The sequence below is a fragment of the Mya arenaria genome, chromosome 12 (assembly GCF_026914265.1).
Source record: "Mya arenaria isolate MELC-2E11 chromosome 12, ASM2691426v1".
Taxonomy (NCBI): Eukaryota; Metazoa; Mollusca; class Bivalvia; order Myida; family Myidae; genus Mya; species Mya arenaria.
The window spans coordinates 49516078-49536528 of record NC_069133.1 but is presented as its reverse complement, the minus strand read 5'-3'; the positions used below and the strand labels follow the sequence as shown (position 1 = coordinate 49536528).

The following is a 20451-nucleotide window of genomic DNA, read 5'->3' as shown; positions in this document are numbered from 1 at the left end:
GAAAAACATTTGACAAAACTTAATGGATAATAAAGTCGAACCTTTGCTTATACTTGACCTAGTGATATGTTTGACATTTCAATGTTTAATCTTGAAAACATGAATGTAAGACACTTTTCTGACCATGGACCAGTTTGATTTGGTAGTAAATGTGGACCCTAGAATATGTGTGAACATACAACAGAAGCCCACCAATCCTTATAAAAAAAATACTTTGAAATAACACTTGACACTTATTCAAACTTTATTTTTATAAAAAAATTAGATATAAAATTTCTACCACATAAATCAATAAATAGCTATCGTAGCTAAACTTGCATAACAATTCTCAACAATGCACATACCACTTTTCTAATGAATATCAAACTAATAGTGACAGTTAAAAACTGCATGAGTACTTTATTATGTAACAGCTGTTAAGTGTTTTACTTGTTCTTCACAACTATTCAGACAAAAGTTTAACAATAATTGATGTTAAATCAACTTTATAGATAAATGGAACAAAAGATGATATGCATATAAAGTTAAATTAGGGTTTACCTATAAACACTTGGATTTCTAACAAATAAAATACAATATGAAAGAAATAAAGGAATTGGAAAATACAAACAGCAAACTATGAAACAAAGCTTAAGTCAATACAAATCAAAGCAAATCTGATTTCGTTTTTGAACTTTCAAAAAATATTAAGCACCAATCCTGCCTTTGGAAACCAGAAACCAATCCTGCCTTTGGGAACCAATTTCCCACTTTGGGAACCAATCCCGCCGTACATGGAACAACTATACCATAATGATTACACTGTTAAAATATTTTTAATTTTATTTCCTTTTAAGGAGTTTAATTGCATTTACCAGCATAGCTATTATAAATAAATTTATGATCAATATACTCATAAAATACTTTTTCTTGCAATGAATATGAGCTTGTTTAATTTTCCTTAAGAATATGTTGAATGTGTTTCACCTGTTTATTTAATGTGAGTAATAACCTGGTTTTTTTTCAAATGACTGAATTTTACAAATCTCAATTGTTTTTTAATTAATTTTAAAACAAAAAACAAAGAAAAAAAAAATCTTTTTTAATTCAAATTGTTCTTAAATAAATATTAAACAAGTCTTTTAAAACAGTACCTTCAAAATACATGTACTTAATGAATTAGAAATGATTACACTACATAATAATAAAAAAGTATGTTTTAACCAATTTCGTTCTATCTATTTTACAAATGTATGAACCTGATTCAGAAAAATATCAGCAGTATTAATAAAAGTAAAATCTAACATTTACACAAAACAATGAAGACAGGGGTAAAAATATAAACCATATACGAAGAAAATGATAATTCACTTGCTTTTTATTTTGTTAAATTCCTTTCCCAGAGTTCTAATATTTAATTAGAAGCATAGGCGTTAAAAAATAAATTGTATGTTTCCATTTACTATACCTATCCTACTTTTTATTCTCCCGACTCTACACTTTTCTTGATGTAGTGTGGGTTTTTTCCGAATTTCCTAAAAATATGCCTTAATTTCAGTGAACATGCTAATATTTGACAATTATATTTTTAAAAATTTCTACAATATTGATATAACCTGATATAGTTTTTCTATGCCTACCATATCAACCATATTCTTTTCATATTCTACATGTACATGCATAATTTACTTTAGATATATGTATAAACCAGTCCATGAAGAAAAACTGCCTTAAAATCTTCAGGGTTAGAAAAACTAAATATACTCAACATGTTCCAAATAATCAGTCATAAAAAATACATTGATTCAGTGTTTTATAATATCTGACAGAATATGAAACAAACCAATCTATGCACATAGTGTTTTCGCCCATGTCTCTGTCAATGGGACAACCAGACAGATCATCATTTAATCATTTAGAAAGCCTTTGTCTAAAACAAATGCCTACTTTCCACTTAATTATTCATTAGTGTTTATTATTAAGTGTGCTATTTTGTAAAATGATCCGCGCCCTGCCAATTGTAAAGCCATTAATGCCAAATGATACGATCTACTTATTTTTTGCTTTACTAAATCATTCATTTGGCAGCTGGGCAGTGCCTGGCTTGTGACACATTTATGGTTCAGTCGAGCAAAAATATACATTAACATTAAAATCGGGAATGACATTTATTAAACCATGGCTACCCTTAAAACTATGTTAAATATTATACAATCTTTATCTGTTGGAAACTCATAAAATGTTACAAATTATAGCATTTAGCAAATAAATCAAAAGCAGTCTCGTCTCCCAGGCCTAAAAAAGCCTTCTTTGATGTTTGAAAAAATATGTATTAGGTCAAAAATATCACTGATCAAAAAAGTTAAATGCATGTACTTACCAAATAAGTATAAATAATATCAATGACATTGTAGTTTACAATGGCTTTCTAAATGAATGATGATATTATTGGTAACTTGCATGATACTGTTATAACAAAAAAGGCAGGAATATGTCTTTTCTTATAAATCACTCACAACCAACAATAAAGGCACTAATACCTTCTTTACAAAGTGATATGATCCTTGTATGGATAACGTATTTAGCCAGTTTAAGGTATAGTGTTACAAGATGTAGTCCCCTAGAAATCACCACCGATTACACCACCGTGTTCACGACAAGGTGGCCATGTCAGTAATATTCCTTGGAGCAATTTTGAACCTATATATATACATATATTTTCAGCAGTATCATTGCATTTGTTGAAAATATTTCCTCGGTATGAAATCACTGTAAGGGTTCTTAATGAAATAGCCCCCAGCACCTTTGCTTACTTAAACTATTATTATCTTCATTATCGTATCCATAATGTACCTGACACATGGTTTTAAATTAAACATACCACGTTATAAGGATTATTAGACTATTTCCAATAAAACATATTTAATAGCACTATTATAATCTTGTATGTTTTACATTTTAATGCAGGCAGTGTCCATTTGTGATAAAAAGTTAATGTTCATTCCAGGCAAACAGCTGCATACTCATCATACACAATGTGCATGTATAATACCGGTTATAAAACACTTCCTATGTTAGAGTCATGGACAAAAGACTTCTAGATCAATTCTACGATTTACATCCTCTCAGATTCCAATACTATCATAATACAGCAATCATGAGACATTTTCCCATCTATAATGGCACTGTTCATCAGTCAAAGCCTTGCCAATCTGTGACATCTGAGTCATTGTCATCATCCACCTGGCTACACTTGATTCCATTGCGGAGAGCTGGGGTGCCCTTTCCCTTACCTGAAAAACAAAAACACAACCTTTACATCTCTGTACTGTGTTTAAACAAAGAGCTTTTAAGAGGAATGGATATTGGTACCATATATTTAACAACAAACAACAATATAACTTTTGTTTTGCCAGACTTGGATTTTAAAACTATAAAGAACTTGAGAATATTTTCAATGGACTCAATGCAGTGGTCAAAATTAGCACAAGCCCGCAAGTCCTGCACTAGTTAAATGCTTTCCAGGCTTGCTCAAATTCTGGGTTTTATACCGCAGGGCTTGTTAAAAAATGTTATGCCAAGCTGAACTTTATGAATTCAGGGTTGTTCATCCAAAAGACTAATTTCGATGACTGACAATGACCCTAAGAAAAGGGATGAAGTGTGCTTCAAAATAATAAGAAGGAAGTTATCTATATCACCCATCCAAAATGATTTTATCCAAAGGTGTCCTTCACATTGATCTGATTGGATAGTTAATAATAGCCCTTCAGACCTTTTATTTGCATACAGTTCCCAGTAATAAAATATGGCATTATATCCCCGAAATTCCATCCCATCCCCTGGTTCCCCACTGGGGGATCCATATCCCCTTTTATTTTATTTTTATTTTTTTAAACTAGGATAATATTAGCAAAATTTTGCTGCGTGTAATATCAAAATCCCCTGGTGTAGTATCAAAATCTCCAGGAATTCAGACCATAATCCCCTGAGAAGCCTCTCAGAAATATGGCATGTATGTTATGATCGTACTATGCAAACAAATCTGACTATTTGGGAATTAAAAGGTTCATTTGGGGTTATACTCTAAGATAATTATAATATTGCATTGCCATATTATCACTATTTCGACTTTATAAAAGGCCTTAATGATAAAAAATTATATAATAATATAAATAAAATGGAACCTCTGATTGTTTAAGCCTTATTTCAGACTTCCAGGCCCATTTTGCAATCAATGGTTAATATAGATCATGTGCTGCTACTTGTTCCTCAGGACTAAAGGTTTACATACCCAACACCCTTGCATGGAGAACAATATCCCTGTAGTTTCCGTTTCCTGTTATACTCTTCACAGAAACCCGTTCCTGAATGAGCTTTTCTCTGTGGGCATGGAAGTCCATCTCTAGTTGATGACCAAGTCCTGAATCAGTTAGGTATGTGGTCATTTAATTAGTTTTTAATATACTTTGACATTTTTGATTGAACAAAATTTATAAAAATAATATGTACTTTTACGACAAAATATCTTTATCCCTAGGATGTTAAATAAGTTGATTCCTCTTAAAACCCCTAAACTACAGATGAAAGATACAAACTGATGTTAAAAAGATGGTGAAGCTCAACAGCATTCATATCAATAAATTAATGTAACACTGTATTATGTGAAATTAGAAAACGACATTTTATCTAGAAAAGCGATGTTCACTTTCACATTGTACTGTTCCTACATTAAATACCAAAAAGATGCAGTTTGGAATCATCATCTACATACAATATATATAATTAAGGTCTAGTCAACTTGTTTTCAACCTTAAATCTAGAGATCTGATCCAGTGCTTCTGATTAACATATTGTTAAAGGTTTGAAACAACATTATATTAAACTGAGCCTTTCTTTAATATTTCCATACCATCCTCTGTAGGTTCATATTTTGTAACTCTAGCATGGAGATTCTGCAACGGGTCAAATGTGAGATCCTCCCCAAGGTCATCTTGCATCACAAATGTAACTGTGTAGTGTCTGTTTATCTGCAGGAACCCTAAATGTACGTCTATTCTTTTTTCACTATACTTGAGTGTTATCTCTGAATCATGGGCCTGCACTTCTACAGGCTGAAAGTGCACCTTGTGTTCACTCGATGAATTTGACATTGCTGAAATAATACATGTACAGAAATATTCATTCATGTTTGTGCTCATGGTTAAGTTCATGGAATTAAGACAAATTATGATTTAAATCATTTCAAAGCCATACTGGTAAGACCCCTTACTAAAACAATTTTGTAATGAATTCCAGATTGATGGAGGATACAGCTCAGACTTAAAGACGAAACATCCCCGATTGTGGGAGCATATGGCGGGGCACACTCAGATGGACCCTTGATACTCTTATATTGCGTTTTTAGTATTGTTGATCAATGTCTGCAAAAGGGTGATGTTTGGCACATTAACTAGTTTATTTCTTTATTCCAAGGCTATAACCCTAACATTAAATAATAAAAATGTTTTGTTGCATAAATGAATTCATGCCATATCCCCCGGCAGGGGGAAAAATCCCCCAGAATTCCTACTTATCCCCTGGTACCCCGCTGGGGAATCCATATCTACAGGAATTTAAAACAAGAGGGCCCTGAAGGCCCTGAATCGCTCACCTGATCCAATAAAGATCATCAACAATAACATTCTGATCAAGTTCCATGAACATATGGTCATAAATGTGGCCTCTAGAGTATTAAAATACTTTTCCTATTATTTGACCTGATGACCTAGTTTTTGACCGCACATGACCCAGATTCAAACTTGGCCTAAAGCTAATCAATATAAACATTCTGACTAAGTTTCATGGACATACAGTCATAAATGTCACCTCTAGAGTACTAACAAGCTTTTCCTATGATTTAACCTAATGACCTAGATTTTGACCGCACAAGACCCAGATTTAAAGTAAACTTTGAAATTATTAATATAAACATCATAAATGTCACCTCTAGAGTGCTAACAAGCTTTTCCTATGATTTCACCTAATGACCTAGTTTTTGACCACAATTGACTTAGATTTAAACTTGACTAAGAGATTACTAATATAAACATTCTGACCAACTGTCATTAAGATACAGTTATAAATGTGACCTCTAGAGTGTTAACAAGCTTTTTCTTAAATTTGACCTGTTGACCTAGTTTTTGACTGCACATGACCCATATTCGATCTTGGCCTAGAGGTAATCAATATAAACATTCTGGCCAAGATTCCCGATGATACAGTCATAAATGTGACCTCTATAGTGCTGACAAGCTTTTCCTATGATTTGACCTTATGACTTAGTTTTTGACCGCACATGACCCAGTTTTAAACTTGACTTAGAGATAATCAATGTAAACAATCTGACCAACTTTCATGAAGAAACCTTTATTAATGTGACCTCTAGAGTGTAAACAAGCTTTTCCTTTAATCTGACCTGGTGACCTAGTTTTTAACCCCAGATGACCCAATATCGAACTCATCCAAGATTTTATTGAGGGTAACATTCTGACCAAGTTTCACTAAGATACTGCCCAAATTGTGACCTCTAGAGTGTCAACAGTCAAATTGTTGATGACGGACGACGTCGACGGACGACGGACACAGGGCGATCACAATAGCTCACTTGAACACTTGGTGCTCAGGTGAGCTAAAAAAAAAACCCATTTATTTTATAAACTCAAGGTTGACAGTGGAAGCATCCATAAAATTATGAGAGTGAAATTCCATGAAGGAGCATGATGACATTTAGTCAAAAAATTGTAAGAAGAGTGTGTTTCTGTATTTAATTTTTTATCATAAATGTAGATATTGCGCTTAATTTCGCTGCATAAAAATCCCCTGGTGTTATATCAAATTCCCTGGAATTCAGACCAAAATCCCATGAAAAGCATCTCAGAAATATGGCATGTATGATATGGTCTGTTGGTAATGCACCAGTCAATTGTAACCAAGGCCCCCCCAGGTCCGAGGAATAGCGGGGACTTTGACTTTCGATCCAGCCAACCCTGTGTAAAAACCTCCGCCCTGTGGGGATGAACTGATGGTCAAATCCCCGCCTAATGCACCCGCCCCTGGGAGGGCCGTGGTAACAATTGACTGGTCCATTATGCACCAGTCAATTGTAACCACGCCCCCCCCCCCCCCCCCCCCCCCCCCCCCCCGATCCAGGGGTATAACGGGGATAGCTGGGGAAATGGGCCATGTTTTTACCTTTCACCGGCAGTGCCGGGTGAATGCTGTGGTTTTGTCTTCACGCCAAAAATAGCGGGGAATGGGCCTTACCTTTGGTCCCTGGAGTGCGGGGGCATTTGGGAGGGATTTGACCAGCAGTTCGTCCCCTAAGGGCGAGAATCTTACCCGGGCTTGGCTGGAGTGAAAGTCAAAGTCCCTGCTATTCCCCGGACCAGGGGGGGGGGGGGGGCCATGGCTACGTTTGACTGGTGCATAAAGCCTACTTGTGGTCTTTTTTAAAATTCTTAAATACTGGGCTTGTCCTAGTAGTTTCCATTTGTATTTTTTATATCTGGAGATAATGGTTCTCCCCTATCTGATCCTCCACCATTTAGGGAAGAGGCTACAAGTGTTCCATACAATAAACATGAACGCAGATTTCTTCGAGACAAGTAGGATCATTCACCCGAGCAAAAAAGTACCAAACAGAAAAAGTCTGCTTCTTTAAGAAATTAAAACCATCTTAGGTAATCCATAAATATAGTTCATATAGATATACTTTTTCTGTTCAAAATGCTTATTTTAATAAGTGTCAAAATACAAAGGCTGTACAATTTCTGCGAAAATAAACTCTGATTTCTTAAGCACTTTACGCACCGGCCATCTTATTTAAAGGGAAGCAACCTACTATGTTTACATCGTGACGTCATTGTCAACAAAAAGGAAGAGGTCAGAATCCTGAAGCGAATCTTTATCCAATAAAATGAGTCATTTTAACGTCGTAAACGAATTCGCAAAAGAACCAAGTACTTCTAAAAGAGTGCAATTAAATCTCTAGAACGTTATTGTGTAGAAGATAGTGTTAAATTTGTGAAAAATGAGGTGATATTGACAAATAATTCGAGTAGCAGGTGGCACAGTATATACTGTATGCATGACAGTGGTTAAATGACCTAGTTTTCCAAGGTAGGTCATTTTACAAAAACAGTAAAAAAAGTTATATGTATAAATATATATTGTAGGTGTTGGGTCAAAAGGGCAAAGTACCAGGAAGGCCCGGTTTTTATATATATATATATATATATATAATATATATTGTAATATATATAATTATGATATATATTGTAGGTGTCGGGTCAAAAGGGTAAAGTACCAGAAAGGCCGGGGTCCAGAAAGACCTGATCCAGAAAGTATTCACATCAGCTCTTACATACTTGATAAACTCTGAAGTGAAAATATAATGTTTTGGAATTTGCACTTGGCTAGTCCATACAAACAGCGGCTCCAGAATATTTGTTTTGCTCTACATTTTTTTAATCTGTGTATTAGTGAAAGCTTTCGTTTTCTATTTTCGGAAAAAGACCCTTGATAATTTGGGAAAATGTACATGTACGTCGTAAAATGTCTCCATTTTGGAACAAAATTGATTGCTGCGACCGAGCCAAAAATTAGGGAATTTTATCGTTACAGTAACACGACTTTCTGTCTCTTATCATAAGCAAGTGTAAGGTTAATGTTAAGAAACAGTGAACTTGTTGTCAAAAAAAAATAAAAGGGAATTTTTAGGACAGATTTGGAAAAAATGTTACGAGGGGAATTAAACTTGAGACCCACTTATACAGAGTATGATATTAGTTATTATAGCCAATCCGCCATGGCCACCAAAGTATTGAAGTTTTAATATAAAAAAATCTTCTATTCATGCATTGTTTGCATACATTTCAGGAAGCATTTGATCAGCAACCATCATGTCAGAAGAAGTAAAATGGGACTGTCTCACATGCACGTACCGCAACTTCCTTGCATCAAGGAAGTGTGTGATGTGTGGGGCCGTGAGACCTAGCATTGTTAGTCAAGACCTGGATAATGCTGAACAAGACATATACAAAGTCGCTGAGCTTGATGCTACCAGAAATAATCAAAGTGCTGCAAGTTCAGCATTGATTAAGTCTTCTAGTTCTGCTGATCATCAGTGGAGTTGTAAACATTGCACGTTTATCAACAAGGCTTGGGTGAAAAAATGTGCTGAATGCAAAATGCATAAGGCTTTTCCAACTGTTCCACACAGTGATGAAATTGTAGATAAACAAGGTGGTTTGTTTGATAAGTCATCGAAATCTGCTGTTGTAAAAAAGCCTTTAAAATTATCAAGTGCAGTGGCCTGTGGTCTGCCAAACATATTTAAATGGGCTTGCCAAATGTGTACATTTGAAAATCAGCCCAAAGCCTCACATTGTAATATGTGTAAAACCCCTAAAGACAAACATCATTCAAAACAGTCTGGATGCCAGATAATATGCCCCACAAGTAGTGGGAACATATCCAGTAATTTACAGTTGGAAATAGATGTTAACACGAAAAATCAGGAGAATAAACGCTCTGATGAGAATTCCCCACACAGTGTAACTAGTAATCAAAGTCAACAAAACTCTCCGAATCAACCCAAGAAATCAGATAACAACAGATTTAGCCCAGGGTCAAAGCAGAGTTCCAATGAAAACTCGCCAAAGCAATCACCAGTGGGACAAAGTTCACCCCAAAGTAACAGGTCTTCACCAACAAATAACACAAACATCAACCAAGATTCCATTATTCCATACAACAGTGGCTCAGGTCAGAGATCCCCAAATCAAGCCTCGCCAAAGAACAACAGATCAGGACATTCATCACCTCAGGAGCAATTATCAGGTCAAATCTCACCAATAAATAATAAGAGAGGTTCACCATTGGTAGCAAGGGCTTCAAAGAGTAATAGAAACTTGAATCAAGCTCGCGTTCGGGGTGATCATACTTTACTTATACAAGACAGTGCTGGCGCAATAGGTGGCTATCGAGTTGAGGAAGATAAACGAGAAAAAAAATTGCAAAAATTACGTAAACGACTCACAACAGAAGACATTCTTTGGTTGAATGCCTGTGAGTGTGTCGTTACAGGTGATCTAGCAGGAATTGAACATTATTTAACCTCAGGGGGGGATCCAACGAGGCAACTTACGAAAGATGAAGGTTTACTACTTGATCGCCCAAGTGCTTTTGAAGTGGGTTACACATTGGTTCATCTTGCCCTACGGTTTCGGAGGGACGATATGGTTGCTGTATTACTGGCAGCTACTGATATAGCCTCTAAGGGGTTTAAGCGTTTGCCTTCCTATGTTTGTCCTGATCTCTCTGCCGATATAAGACGAGAAATATCAATGATGATGCAGCAGAAAAAGAAAGGAACCTTCCCATGCTTCTTCCTCACTGAGTTTTCAACATTTACCTTGCCAGCAGGTAAATGCCTTGAGAACAATATTTAGTATTTATATTTTATACTTATATATATAATTATGTATATATATATTTTTTTTAAATATACAGAAATAGAATTTAAAAATGAACGTGAAATTAAAATGAATGATAGTGTGCACCAGTTAAGGTAAAGATATTGTCACAATTAATTTGAAATATACGGTAGCCTTCCTTCAAAATGCAAAACAATGGCAACACTGTGTTTAAGCCAGGAAATAATTAATGCATAATTAATTTGGATTTAAGAAGAACTGATTTTCTTGTGTGAATTCCCCCCCCTTCCTGCAGGCTTGCAACCCCCCAACCCATCCCAACCTCTCCCAGCTAATCTTTTACCCCCTGGCTGGACCAATGTAAATATATATTTCATATATTTAGTGTTATTTTTAAATTCAAATGTTTCAGATATAGAAGACCTTCCCAGACAAATACAGAGCCAGCTGTTTGATGAAATTCTTGACAATGATGTGGAAAAAGGTATTACCGTATACAGTTTTTACCATATAAACTTAACCTCAGAGCAGGGAGTGTATTTACATGCTGATAAAATTAAACCCTGTGATAAAATTTGCATAAAAAATATATAATATTTTTTTATTTATTTGAATTCTGGTGGTATTTGTCCCCTGCTGGGGGATCTGGCATGTATTGATTTTTATGAGATTATATTCCAGAACTCACAGATGAATTAGTTATCAACTGGAGCGTTGAGATAACAGAGAAATATGGGAGTCGTCTGTATGCCCTGTGGAACCGAACAGCAGGGGATTGTCTTCTAGACTCTGTATTACAGGCTACCTGGGGGATCCTGGATATTGACAACACCCTGAGGAGGGCACTGGCTGATTCTCTACTAGAGGGCGCAAATAGGTATAAACTGAGACAAAATATGACAGGGACGATAAAGTTTTGGGGCCATGATCACAAACTCTCATACAGACTCCGAAAAACCCTTTTAACTTACAAAGAACAATTTTTATTTTTATTGGTTTTACAAAAGACTTTTTATTACTGAAATTGTTCAATTGCTTATGTATACTTTTGAAAAGCATACAAAAGCAATTGTACAATTTCAGTGATTATATTAGAGGAGTTCCCAATCTTAATCAATAAGACACTTTTTCCACAAAAAGAAAGGCCTCCAGCCCTATACTGCCAAATTGGTGGGAAAAATACTGTGAAATCATTTGAAAATGTTCATAAGAGACATCTTCATAGAGGAACAATCTTATATTTATGAAGCAAACATATTAAATGTGCATGATGTTTATCATACAGAGCTATAACCCTATAAAGCTTCCAATAGGTTTGTACATCACCTTGGGGAAGGAACTAGCTAACTTACTCACTGAGGCATCAAATAAGTATGGAATCCGATATGGGTACTGTTAATGAATATGTGATGCTGTTGACATTGAAAGAGAGCCTACTGATTCTTAATTGAACTGATCAATAATGACATTGCGTAGCAAGTAACCATCATGGTAACATGGACCCTTTATTGTAATTATGTGATTTATAGCAAAATTATAATCTAATAATAGTGACAGAAATACATATACCGTAGTAATAGTCTTATTTATACCAAAAAATGTTGATGTATTTATGTGACATAACAAATGTGTAAACTACAAAATAGAGAAACAAAATTAATATTTGAATGATAACCAGTCACATTGCATTCTAAAAATACTTCTTCTCATATATTATGTTAACATTTGTGATTTACCATACGGCATAGTCGTTCTTTACAGAGGTCATTGTGTTTACAAGTTTATGGCCATTTAATTAATTTGTTTTACTCGTCTGTTGTCAAGTTGTCATTGCGGTCTACATAAGAAAGCTGAAACAACGGGATAATAATTGTATTTACGGTCAAAATATGGTCACAAAGGTTATAACTTGCTTAAGTGAACTTGAAAATTAAAAGTATATAACTCTTGAATTTCACACTAGTTAGTGCACTAGAATGTGACTAGAAATAACTATACTACATGTATAATTATTTTTCTATTAATACAATATATGATCCTTTAATTAAGTTTTTTCTTATTTATATAATGTAGTACTTTTAAAATTGTGTGTATTGTCACTTTGAAATTAACACTCAACCAATTGCATATTAGACAGTCAAATATCAAAATTAAAACCCGCCCATCCCTCAAAGTTATGCCAAATCCACAACAGTGAACTCAAACTATTAATTTATTTCAAAACTTATTGAAAATATAACACCAGATTAATATGATAATTTTAACTTACAATTGTTCTCTTCAGAAGTTTTATCTGAAATGTAAGAAGTTTTGCACTTTCAAGGACTCAATATTGGAAGTTTTACGGTGGCTTATTTTTTTTGAGTCGTATTCTTCCAAACATCCTTTAATGGAAGTGCTGATGTACGCATATGAAATATTTGTCAGAATTTTACCTGTGTTGAACTAACTCAATGAGAATCAACAGGAATAATCCTAATATGCCCTGATATATGATACTCAGATTTAGTTTAGTGGATTATTTAATATTTCATATCTTTCAAATGTTCACAAACTTTATGGACACGCCTTATGCACCAGTCAATTGTAACCAGGCCCCCCCCCCCAGGTCCGGGTAATAGCGGCGATTTTGACTTGCGGTCCAGCCAACCCCGGCTAAAATTCCCGCCCTGCAGGGACAAACAGATGGTAAAATTCCAGCCAAATGCCCCCGCACCCCAGGGTTCCTAGGTAAGGCCCATTCCCCGCTATATTTAAAGCGAAGACAAAACCACCACATTCACCCGGCACTGCGGGGCCACCTGAAAGGTAAAAACACGGCCCATTTCCCTACTATCCCCGGTATACCCCCGGACCTGGGGGGGTGGGGCGTGGCTACAATTGACTGGTGCATTATTCATACATAGTAGATACAACTGTGCATTCGATCACTTCATATTATGTATAAATGTACATGAATTTACTTGATATTTTAATTTGGCACATGTATTTCAGTTTCTACCCACAATGGAAGGAGTACGAATCGAGACAAGCGGACCTACTAAACTTTTCCCTTGATGAGAGCCAGTGGCAGAGGGATTGGACCGTGCTACTGAGTCTTGCCAGTCAACCAGGTACTTGCATGCTACCATACATTAGTAGATACTTTACAACAGGGTGCACATTGAAAATCATAGGCAATAAAATGTCATGTCATCTGTATATAATCATCATTAAGTTTATGAACAATTAATTATTGATAACGATTATGTATCTTATGCTACATTATCCGTTGATAAAAAATTATGCTCATCATTTTTTACTATATTCTTACAATAACATTATGACAAGTTGAAAGCTCAGCTAGTCAGTGTGTGTGTTTTTTCGATGGAATTTCATGGTAATTATTCTTATTTGTACATATTTTATAACAATTTCAAAAACATTTCCACTTTCAGCACCCAACACATTTATTTCAAGTGGTAATTATTTCTTCTGAGTTATTGATATAGAAATAATACTAGAGGTTGTCTGTTGCAGGAGCCAGTTTGGAGAAGCTGCACATATTTGCACTGGCCCACATTTTGCGCCGTCCCATCATCGTGTATGGCGTGAAGGTTGTGAAGAGCTTCAGGGGAGAGAGTATCGACTTTGCCCGCTTTCAAGGTATTACCAATACAAAGACTGTTAGTGAATGAAGTCTTGATATGACACTAGTAAGCAACTGTCACTTGGCATTTAAAAATCATATTTTAATATCCAGTGGGGGGTTTTCAAAGTCAAAAGTAGGCCCCATTCACTATTCAAACCAAAACTATTTTTCACAATGTACATGTATTAATGTTAAAATTGACAAATCTGAATAATTCTATTTAATATTCGGCATCATTTGTACAAGAATTTAAAGTAAGCAGTGTTAAAAGCCACATATCTAGCGTTCCCAATGAATAATATTCATTACATTGTTTTCAAAATTCTTTGAGTATCGAATCACTATGTTCAGCATTCAAAGGGTCCCAGCCCCGTTCACAAAATGGTGAGAGAAAAGTCTCAGATACCAGATTACTGAGATTAGGTACCCCAAGTGCAGGTTTAGTGGCTATTATTGAAAAGATGACCATTTACTGAGTTCCTCAAGAAGTGATATATAATTTCAAATGCAGCTGAAACAAACCCTTTTACGTTAACTATAAAAATTGAGTTGCCATCTTAATACAACAAAATTAAAGATAGAACTAATTCAGGAAAGGAAAGGAAAATGAGCGTATGCCTAGGGCAAGCTTTATAACCCTTCTTACAAGTTTTGTTACTTTAAGTATTAAATGGCAACAAATGTAAGATGATCTTGATCACTTGACATACATGTATTCATCGACCCAAATTAGGATTTTATTCAATTTTCAGCGAAAGTTAGATGCTGAATTAGAAGGATGATTTCAATGTCAATTTATATTACACTAGAATAATATCTCGTTCATTATAGTAGAAAATGTGCAATGGTTGTATTACATTCAAAACAAGCTATAGTATGTAGTAATGTAATTAAGTACCTATTCACATTTATCATTGACAGGTGGTCCTATAACAATATGTAATATTATGCATACTTTACAGGTGTATACCTTCCATTCCTGTGGGAGCGCAGCTTTTGCTCCAAGGTGCCCATCGCCCTTGGTTACACCCGAGGTCACTTCTCCGCCCTGGTTCCCATGGAAATGGATACCGATGTGCCATTAGGTGGATACTAGGATAACTCTGTTATAGGCTGATTGAAATCCGTTGGAATTGTTCTAATACTTATAGGTTTTCTTGTTTTGAAATTTTAAGTTAGTAAAAAATCTTGACTTACTATTCTGATTTCTTTTTCTTATTTTTATGTTGTTTTTTTTTCAATGCAAAGATTTAAAACAAACATATTTGCAGTGATTTATGGGGTAAAATCAATTAAACATATATAACGCATATATGTTAACTTGTTTTTATCCCACGAATCGCTCAAAGTTTCTATAAATAAATTTTTATACTCGTAATATATTATAATATGAGTATCAAATTTTATTAATAGACCTTGAGCAACTTAAGAATAAATTGAATGATGGTATGCCTTAGAAAGGCACAGTAGTTGTCACATTAATTTTGATTTTTTTTTTTTAATATTAACATTTAGGCACCCTTCAAAATTTGAAAAAAAAAATGTGTTAAAGCCTGGAAATGATGGAAAATGCATTCATTTGGTTCAAAATGAAACATTTCTTCAGGGGAGGGGCCAGGGGGGTACAGTTTTATTATTCTTGAAACAAAATAACCAGCAGTGTTTGACACATAACTAGGAACTGAAGCAAGCAAAAGGGTTTCCTCTAATGGATTTAAAGAGCACTTTGTCTTAACGCGACTGTTGTTGGACGGGGAGATACATTGTATGTAAGTTAACTATTATTTTATTATATTTATAATTCCTTATTTCTGATATCTCCAGGTGCTGGTGCCCACATTGACAATGCGGTGGATGAGCAGCTGTTCTATCTGCCACTGATGGACCATGAAGGGGCCTTTCTGCCTGTACACTTTGTCTGCACTGCAGAGGTATGGTCTTATTAGCTCACTTTGAGTATCTCTCTCTTTCTAGACATTAAGTCTAGATTTAAGATTTGGCACATGTAAAAGCTGGAAACGAATGTCACAAATAATTAATTTTCTTGCAACTTTTAAACTTGTAGAATAATACATTTAAAAAGCCCAGTTTGTGTTCAGGGACAAACACAGAATAGCTACTGGAACACAATGCTCTTTGATGATTTGGCCTGCAATGCTAGAACTTTTTTTCTGAACCATTTTTGTTATGAATTAAATACTTTTCATTTAAATTTTTTTAATGATAATTGAATTTTTTCCGTAGCATGCTGTCAGTTATTCATTATTACCGGTATGCTGAAATTTCAAACCAACTACCGGGTAATAAAAGAAATATGTATAAATTTATAAAAATTAAAACAAAACATGCTTTCATATTTCTCAGTTTTGTTTTACATAAAGACCTACTTTCAAATCAATTCTATGCACGCCAACAACTTAAAATACAAAGGATTTTAATACATGCAAATAATTATCTTCGAGCAGGTATAATTTATTGTCTCGTTCTGGACTTCAAAACATCCATTCAGTTTTAACATCAGTCTAGCATGCTTTAAATTTATCATATCTAAATATAATGATACAGCTTCAGACAGTTAGGAGTGATTCCTGAAAAAATGATAAACATGCATTAAATATATGTTCATATTTTGTGGGAAGACACAAAATCTTGCATTACAGCCCATTTATTGTTCATCTTTCAGTTTCAACCACAAAAAAATCTTAATCACATTTAATTGTATTTACAGTCCAGCCAAGAGGAAATGCTATTCCGTCGCTGGTTTGACTGCTACGTGACCCCAGACGGCCATTTTGTTGCCATGCAGAAAGTAGGACAGAGTCCCGTCCTTGTTAAACAGATGCTTGAAATGTGGGTCGATCACTATCGGCAACAGGCTGTGCCGGGGAATGAGAACACCATTATTGCACAAGGCTACTCGACTGACGGGGAGAGTGACCAGGATGAGTGAAAAACTATTTGAATGGTTTAAATTCAGTCAGACTCCACACAAAACTGGAAGTGCCTCAGATCTGAGGCTGGTAAATCTCTTGCCGGCTGATAAAAAATATATTGTGTGCTATAGACCCAACAAGCTTTTATTGTGTTGGCACTGTGCTCTACATAAATGGTTCCCAGGGATTGAGACCTTGAGATTTTCCATCAGACATATGAATTTAGTTATTCTGTAGGTGCAATTGTGTTTTGGTTTAAAAATCAAGAAGTACTGAGTGTTTTTACTGCCCTAATCTTAAACTTGTGCTCTAGTTTTCTGATATCATTCTTAATTTAAAATAGTTTTGTCTTATTTTTCAAATCATTTATTTAAATTTTAGTTTTTACCAGTTCTTGTGTCTTGTTTACTAAATGTGTTGAAACCAACTTAATTCCAATATCTAGTTTTAAAAGCAGACCTGATAAAACGCAAAATTAAATTCTGAAATATGTTTAAGCAGGTAAATTAACCATTCACTAGTCCTATTGCATTGTGCTCATTTTGATTTCTAGGCTCTTTTAATGCCATTCTTTTATCATCAGAAATGGTGTGGTGTGCACATTCTTAGTCTTGTTCACATGTTGTGGGTTACAAAGAATTAAGGCACAGCTTAGGATGAACACAAACTGTTCAATTGTTGTGGGTAACAAAGAATAAAGACACAGCTTAGATTGAAAACAAACTGTTCATTTGTGGGTTACAAAGAAATAAGACATAGCTTAGAATGAACACCTACTGTTCACTTGTGGGTTACAAAGAATTAAGACATAGCTTAGAATGAACACAGGTTACAAAGAATTTAAACACAGCTTAGAATGAACATAAACTGCCCTAACCCATGTAAAGTTTATAAATTATGAATAATTGGACATATGATGTATATGTTTGTTCATGTATTATCCAATGTAAGGCCCTATATTCTTTAGTTGCTTTGCAAGCTTATTGCTAGCAGTGCTTCATGGAATTTGCATACGTTTGCTCCTGCATCATAATCTATCATAATCATATGAAAAGATAGGATCAATCCTTTAATTTTAATAATATTTCATCCAGGGCTTCTTATAAGAAATTGAAGCTTGAACTTCCTGGGCATCATTGTTGGAAGTTTTGTCTCCCAAGCATGGAAATTTGTCTAACAACTTCTCCACTTGTGTATAGCAATCCGACCAATATTGTAATGATAGGCCAAAAACACAACAGAGTCCACAAACAATTAATTTCAAAGCTTGTTGAAAATGTGGTTTTTAATATAACATCAACACCAGATTATCGTGCTATGAACGTTTAATTTTTCTACTTTGGAAGTTTCATGTGAAATGTTGGAAGTTTCATGTGAAATGTTGGAAGTTTCATGTGAAATGTTGGAAGTTTTTGCACTTCAAAGGACTCAGTATTGGAAGTTTTAGCCTATTTCTAAGGACTTAAATACTTTCAAACTTCTTATAATGGAAGCTCTGTTTAACACAATCAAAATATTAGTAGAATATTCTGAAAGTGAGAATATATTGATACAGAAAGTTTATCGCCAACATATGTTTGTATAAAATGGTAGCCTATAATTGTAACGCCTGTATCATTGGTTAAATGACATGGCGCTAATCCAATCAGAGTGCAATATCAAAATACCCCCTTGCGTTTTATTAAATATGAAAGTCTTGTTTTCTCTATATAAAAGACTGAACAAATGTGAATATTTAGTTTGAGTATTTCAGATAAATTCAGGATCATTGTTTATTTCATTGTAAGATGGCAATATATTTCAACGAGTAATCTCTAATATGTAGGAGGTACATGTATGTTCTATTCGATTTGTTTGTTTAATACAGATTTTCCATATTATAGTTGATTTCTCATTTTACTTGCACTATTTTTTTAACATACTAAGGTCAGGCAGTTAAACAATGTTAGTAGATAATTGAAATTCTCTTTTGAGGGTTTCAATCCAGTAAAATGAGTGTTAGATGGGATATCAAAATGACATAAAAGCATTGACTTTTAATTATTACATTATTTTTTTAAATCAAAGTAGTACTGTCAAGTTCACTAGCAAACACTCGCACAAGATGTTCCTTTTATGTCAAAATATTTTTCAGTTTTTCAGATGTTGTCATGTAAATACTTGTATTTATTATTAAGGCAACTAGGCATTATTTACTGATTTAGTTGTTTGTGCAATACATTTCTTTTTGCTTAAATTATTCTGAACAATGAAAACATGGTTAGTATGTATGTAAAAAAAAACACTATTAACACAAATTTATGGAAAGTTTTAGGAATGGTATGTTTAGTACACATAACTTTTATTGATTTGAATAATTTTGATAAGAAATAGTCTGTTTTGATCACAATCTTATGGTGTAATTGAGATAACATTCTAAGTTTATTAAAATCAAATAAAAAAATTAAGAGCTTTCTTGTATATTTGAAATAATTAAAAGTTGTTCTTGTTAAAACTGAATAATAAATAAATGTTATAATATGAAGATGAAGCTTTATCATAAAGAAATAGAGCTTGTTTGTTTGTAAGATTTTATATAATCCTACTGTCTCCAATATAGCAGGCAGATATGTACAAGTTTGCTATCACAAAATAGTTATAATATTTAAATTGTTTCCCATAATATGTATAAGAAAGTTTGCTGTTGTTTGTATATCACTGGATTGTTTTAATTAATTATATATGATAGATGTTTGTACTTTGCAGTTAACCTGGCTACCTTTATCAGTATTGATAACAAAAAATGTTGTTCACTCTATCATATGTTTGTTAGTGATGAAATAAAATTGTATATGAAAACTGCTTATTCTTCATTCCTTGCTGAATTTTCCGATAACTAGTATGATATTAAACCTGTGTTGCTGTCATATCATAGAGACTTCCTATGAATCTTATGCATCATGGGGCATTGGCCCAATGTCGAAACCCTCGATTTCAATCCAAGACTCACTGCCATATGTTTACTGATCAATTTAATTTCATGTACAATCATACAGTATGGAGCAGACCTATAAAATGTTGATAAGAAAATCTGTGAGCATGATATGACAGGCATATAAAACTTGTCAAGACAAATGTCATACATGCAGCTTGTATATTTTAGAAAAGGCATTTTTTTTTCAAAAACCTTTATGCTCATTTCATGCAACCACTACACATGTAGCTCAATTTCTGTGTGGCTTAACAGTGCTGGTAATCTGCATATGAGTGGTTTCAGGGTTTGCTGGTTTGTGGCCACGTTACTCCCCCAAGAATTTTTTTAACAACTTCTAGTTCGAAATGCGTTTTGGGGCGCCTATTTTATTACATTATTTCTCATTTGAAATAAAAAAAATATATACTTGGACGATAGGGGGAGGGGTGCCTTTCTGCCCCCACCCCCACTGCTGGA

At 34.3% G+C, this 20451-nt stretch overlaps 2 protein-coding genes across 4 annotated transcripts; one reads left to right on the top strand and one right to left on the bottom strand.

Moving 5' to 3' along the window:
• Positions 1-231: 231 nt before the first annotated feature.
• LOC128212411 (UPF0687 protein C20orf27 homolog) lies at positions 232-7848 on the bottom strand. Of its 3 annotated transcripts, none has more exons than XM_052917866.1 (4): positions 7733-7848; positions 4892-5134; positions 4274-4402; positions 232-3272 (listed from the first exon to the last, which is right to left on the bottom strand). In XM_052917866.1, exons 2-4 carry the CDS (start codon positions 5130-5132, stop codon positions 3172-3174), a joined length of 471 nt encoding a protein of 156 aa, XP_052773826.1. In that variant the 5' UTR covers positions 5133-5134; positions 7733-7848; the 3' UTR covers positions 232-3171. The 3 variants fall into 3 exon arrangements, with proteins under 3 accessions (XP_052773826.1, XP_052773827.1, XP_052773825.1); XM_052917867.1 differs by having other exon boundaries at positions 7786-7847; XM_052917865.1 differs by having other exon boundaries at positions 7831-7847.
• Positions 7849-7898: 50 nt separating this feature from the next.
• On the top strand, positions 7899-19851 carry LOC128212039 (ubiquitin thioesterase zranb1-like). The gene is made up of 9 exons (XM_052917271.1): positions 7899-8139; positions 8899-10446; positions 10870-10941; positions 11139-11334; positions 13452-13570; positions 13977-14102; positions 15051-15173; positions 15913-16019; positions 16817-19851. Exons 2-9 carry the CDS (start codon positions 8922-8924, stop codon positions 17036-17038), a joined length of 2490 nt encoding a protein of 829 aa, XP_052773231.1. The 5' UTR covers positions 7899-8139; positions 8899-8921; the 3' UTR covers positions 17039-19851.
• The last annotated feature ends 600 nt before the right edge of the window (positions 19852-20451 follow it).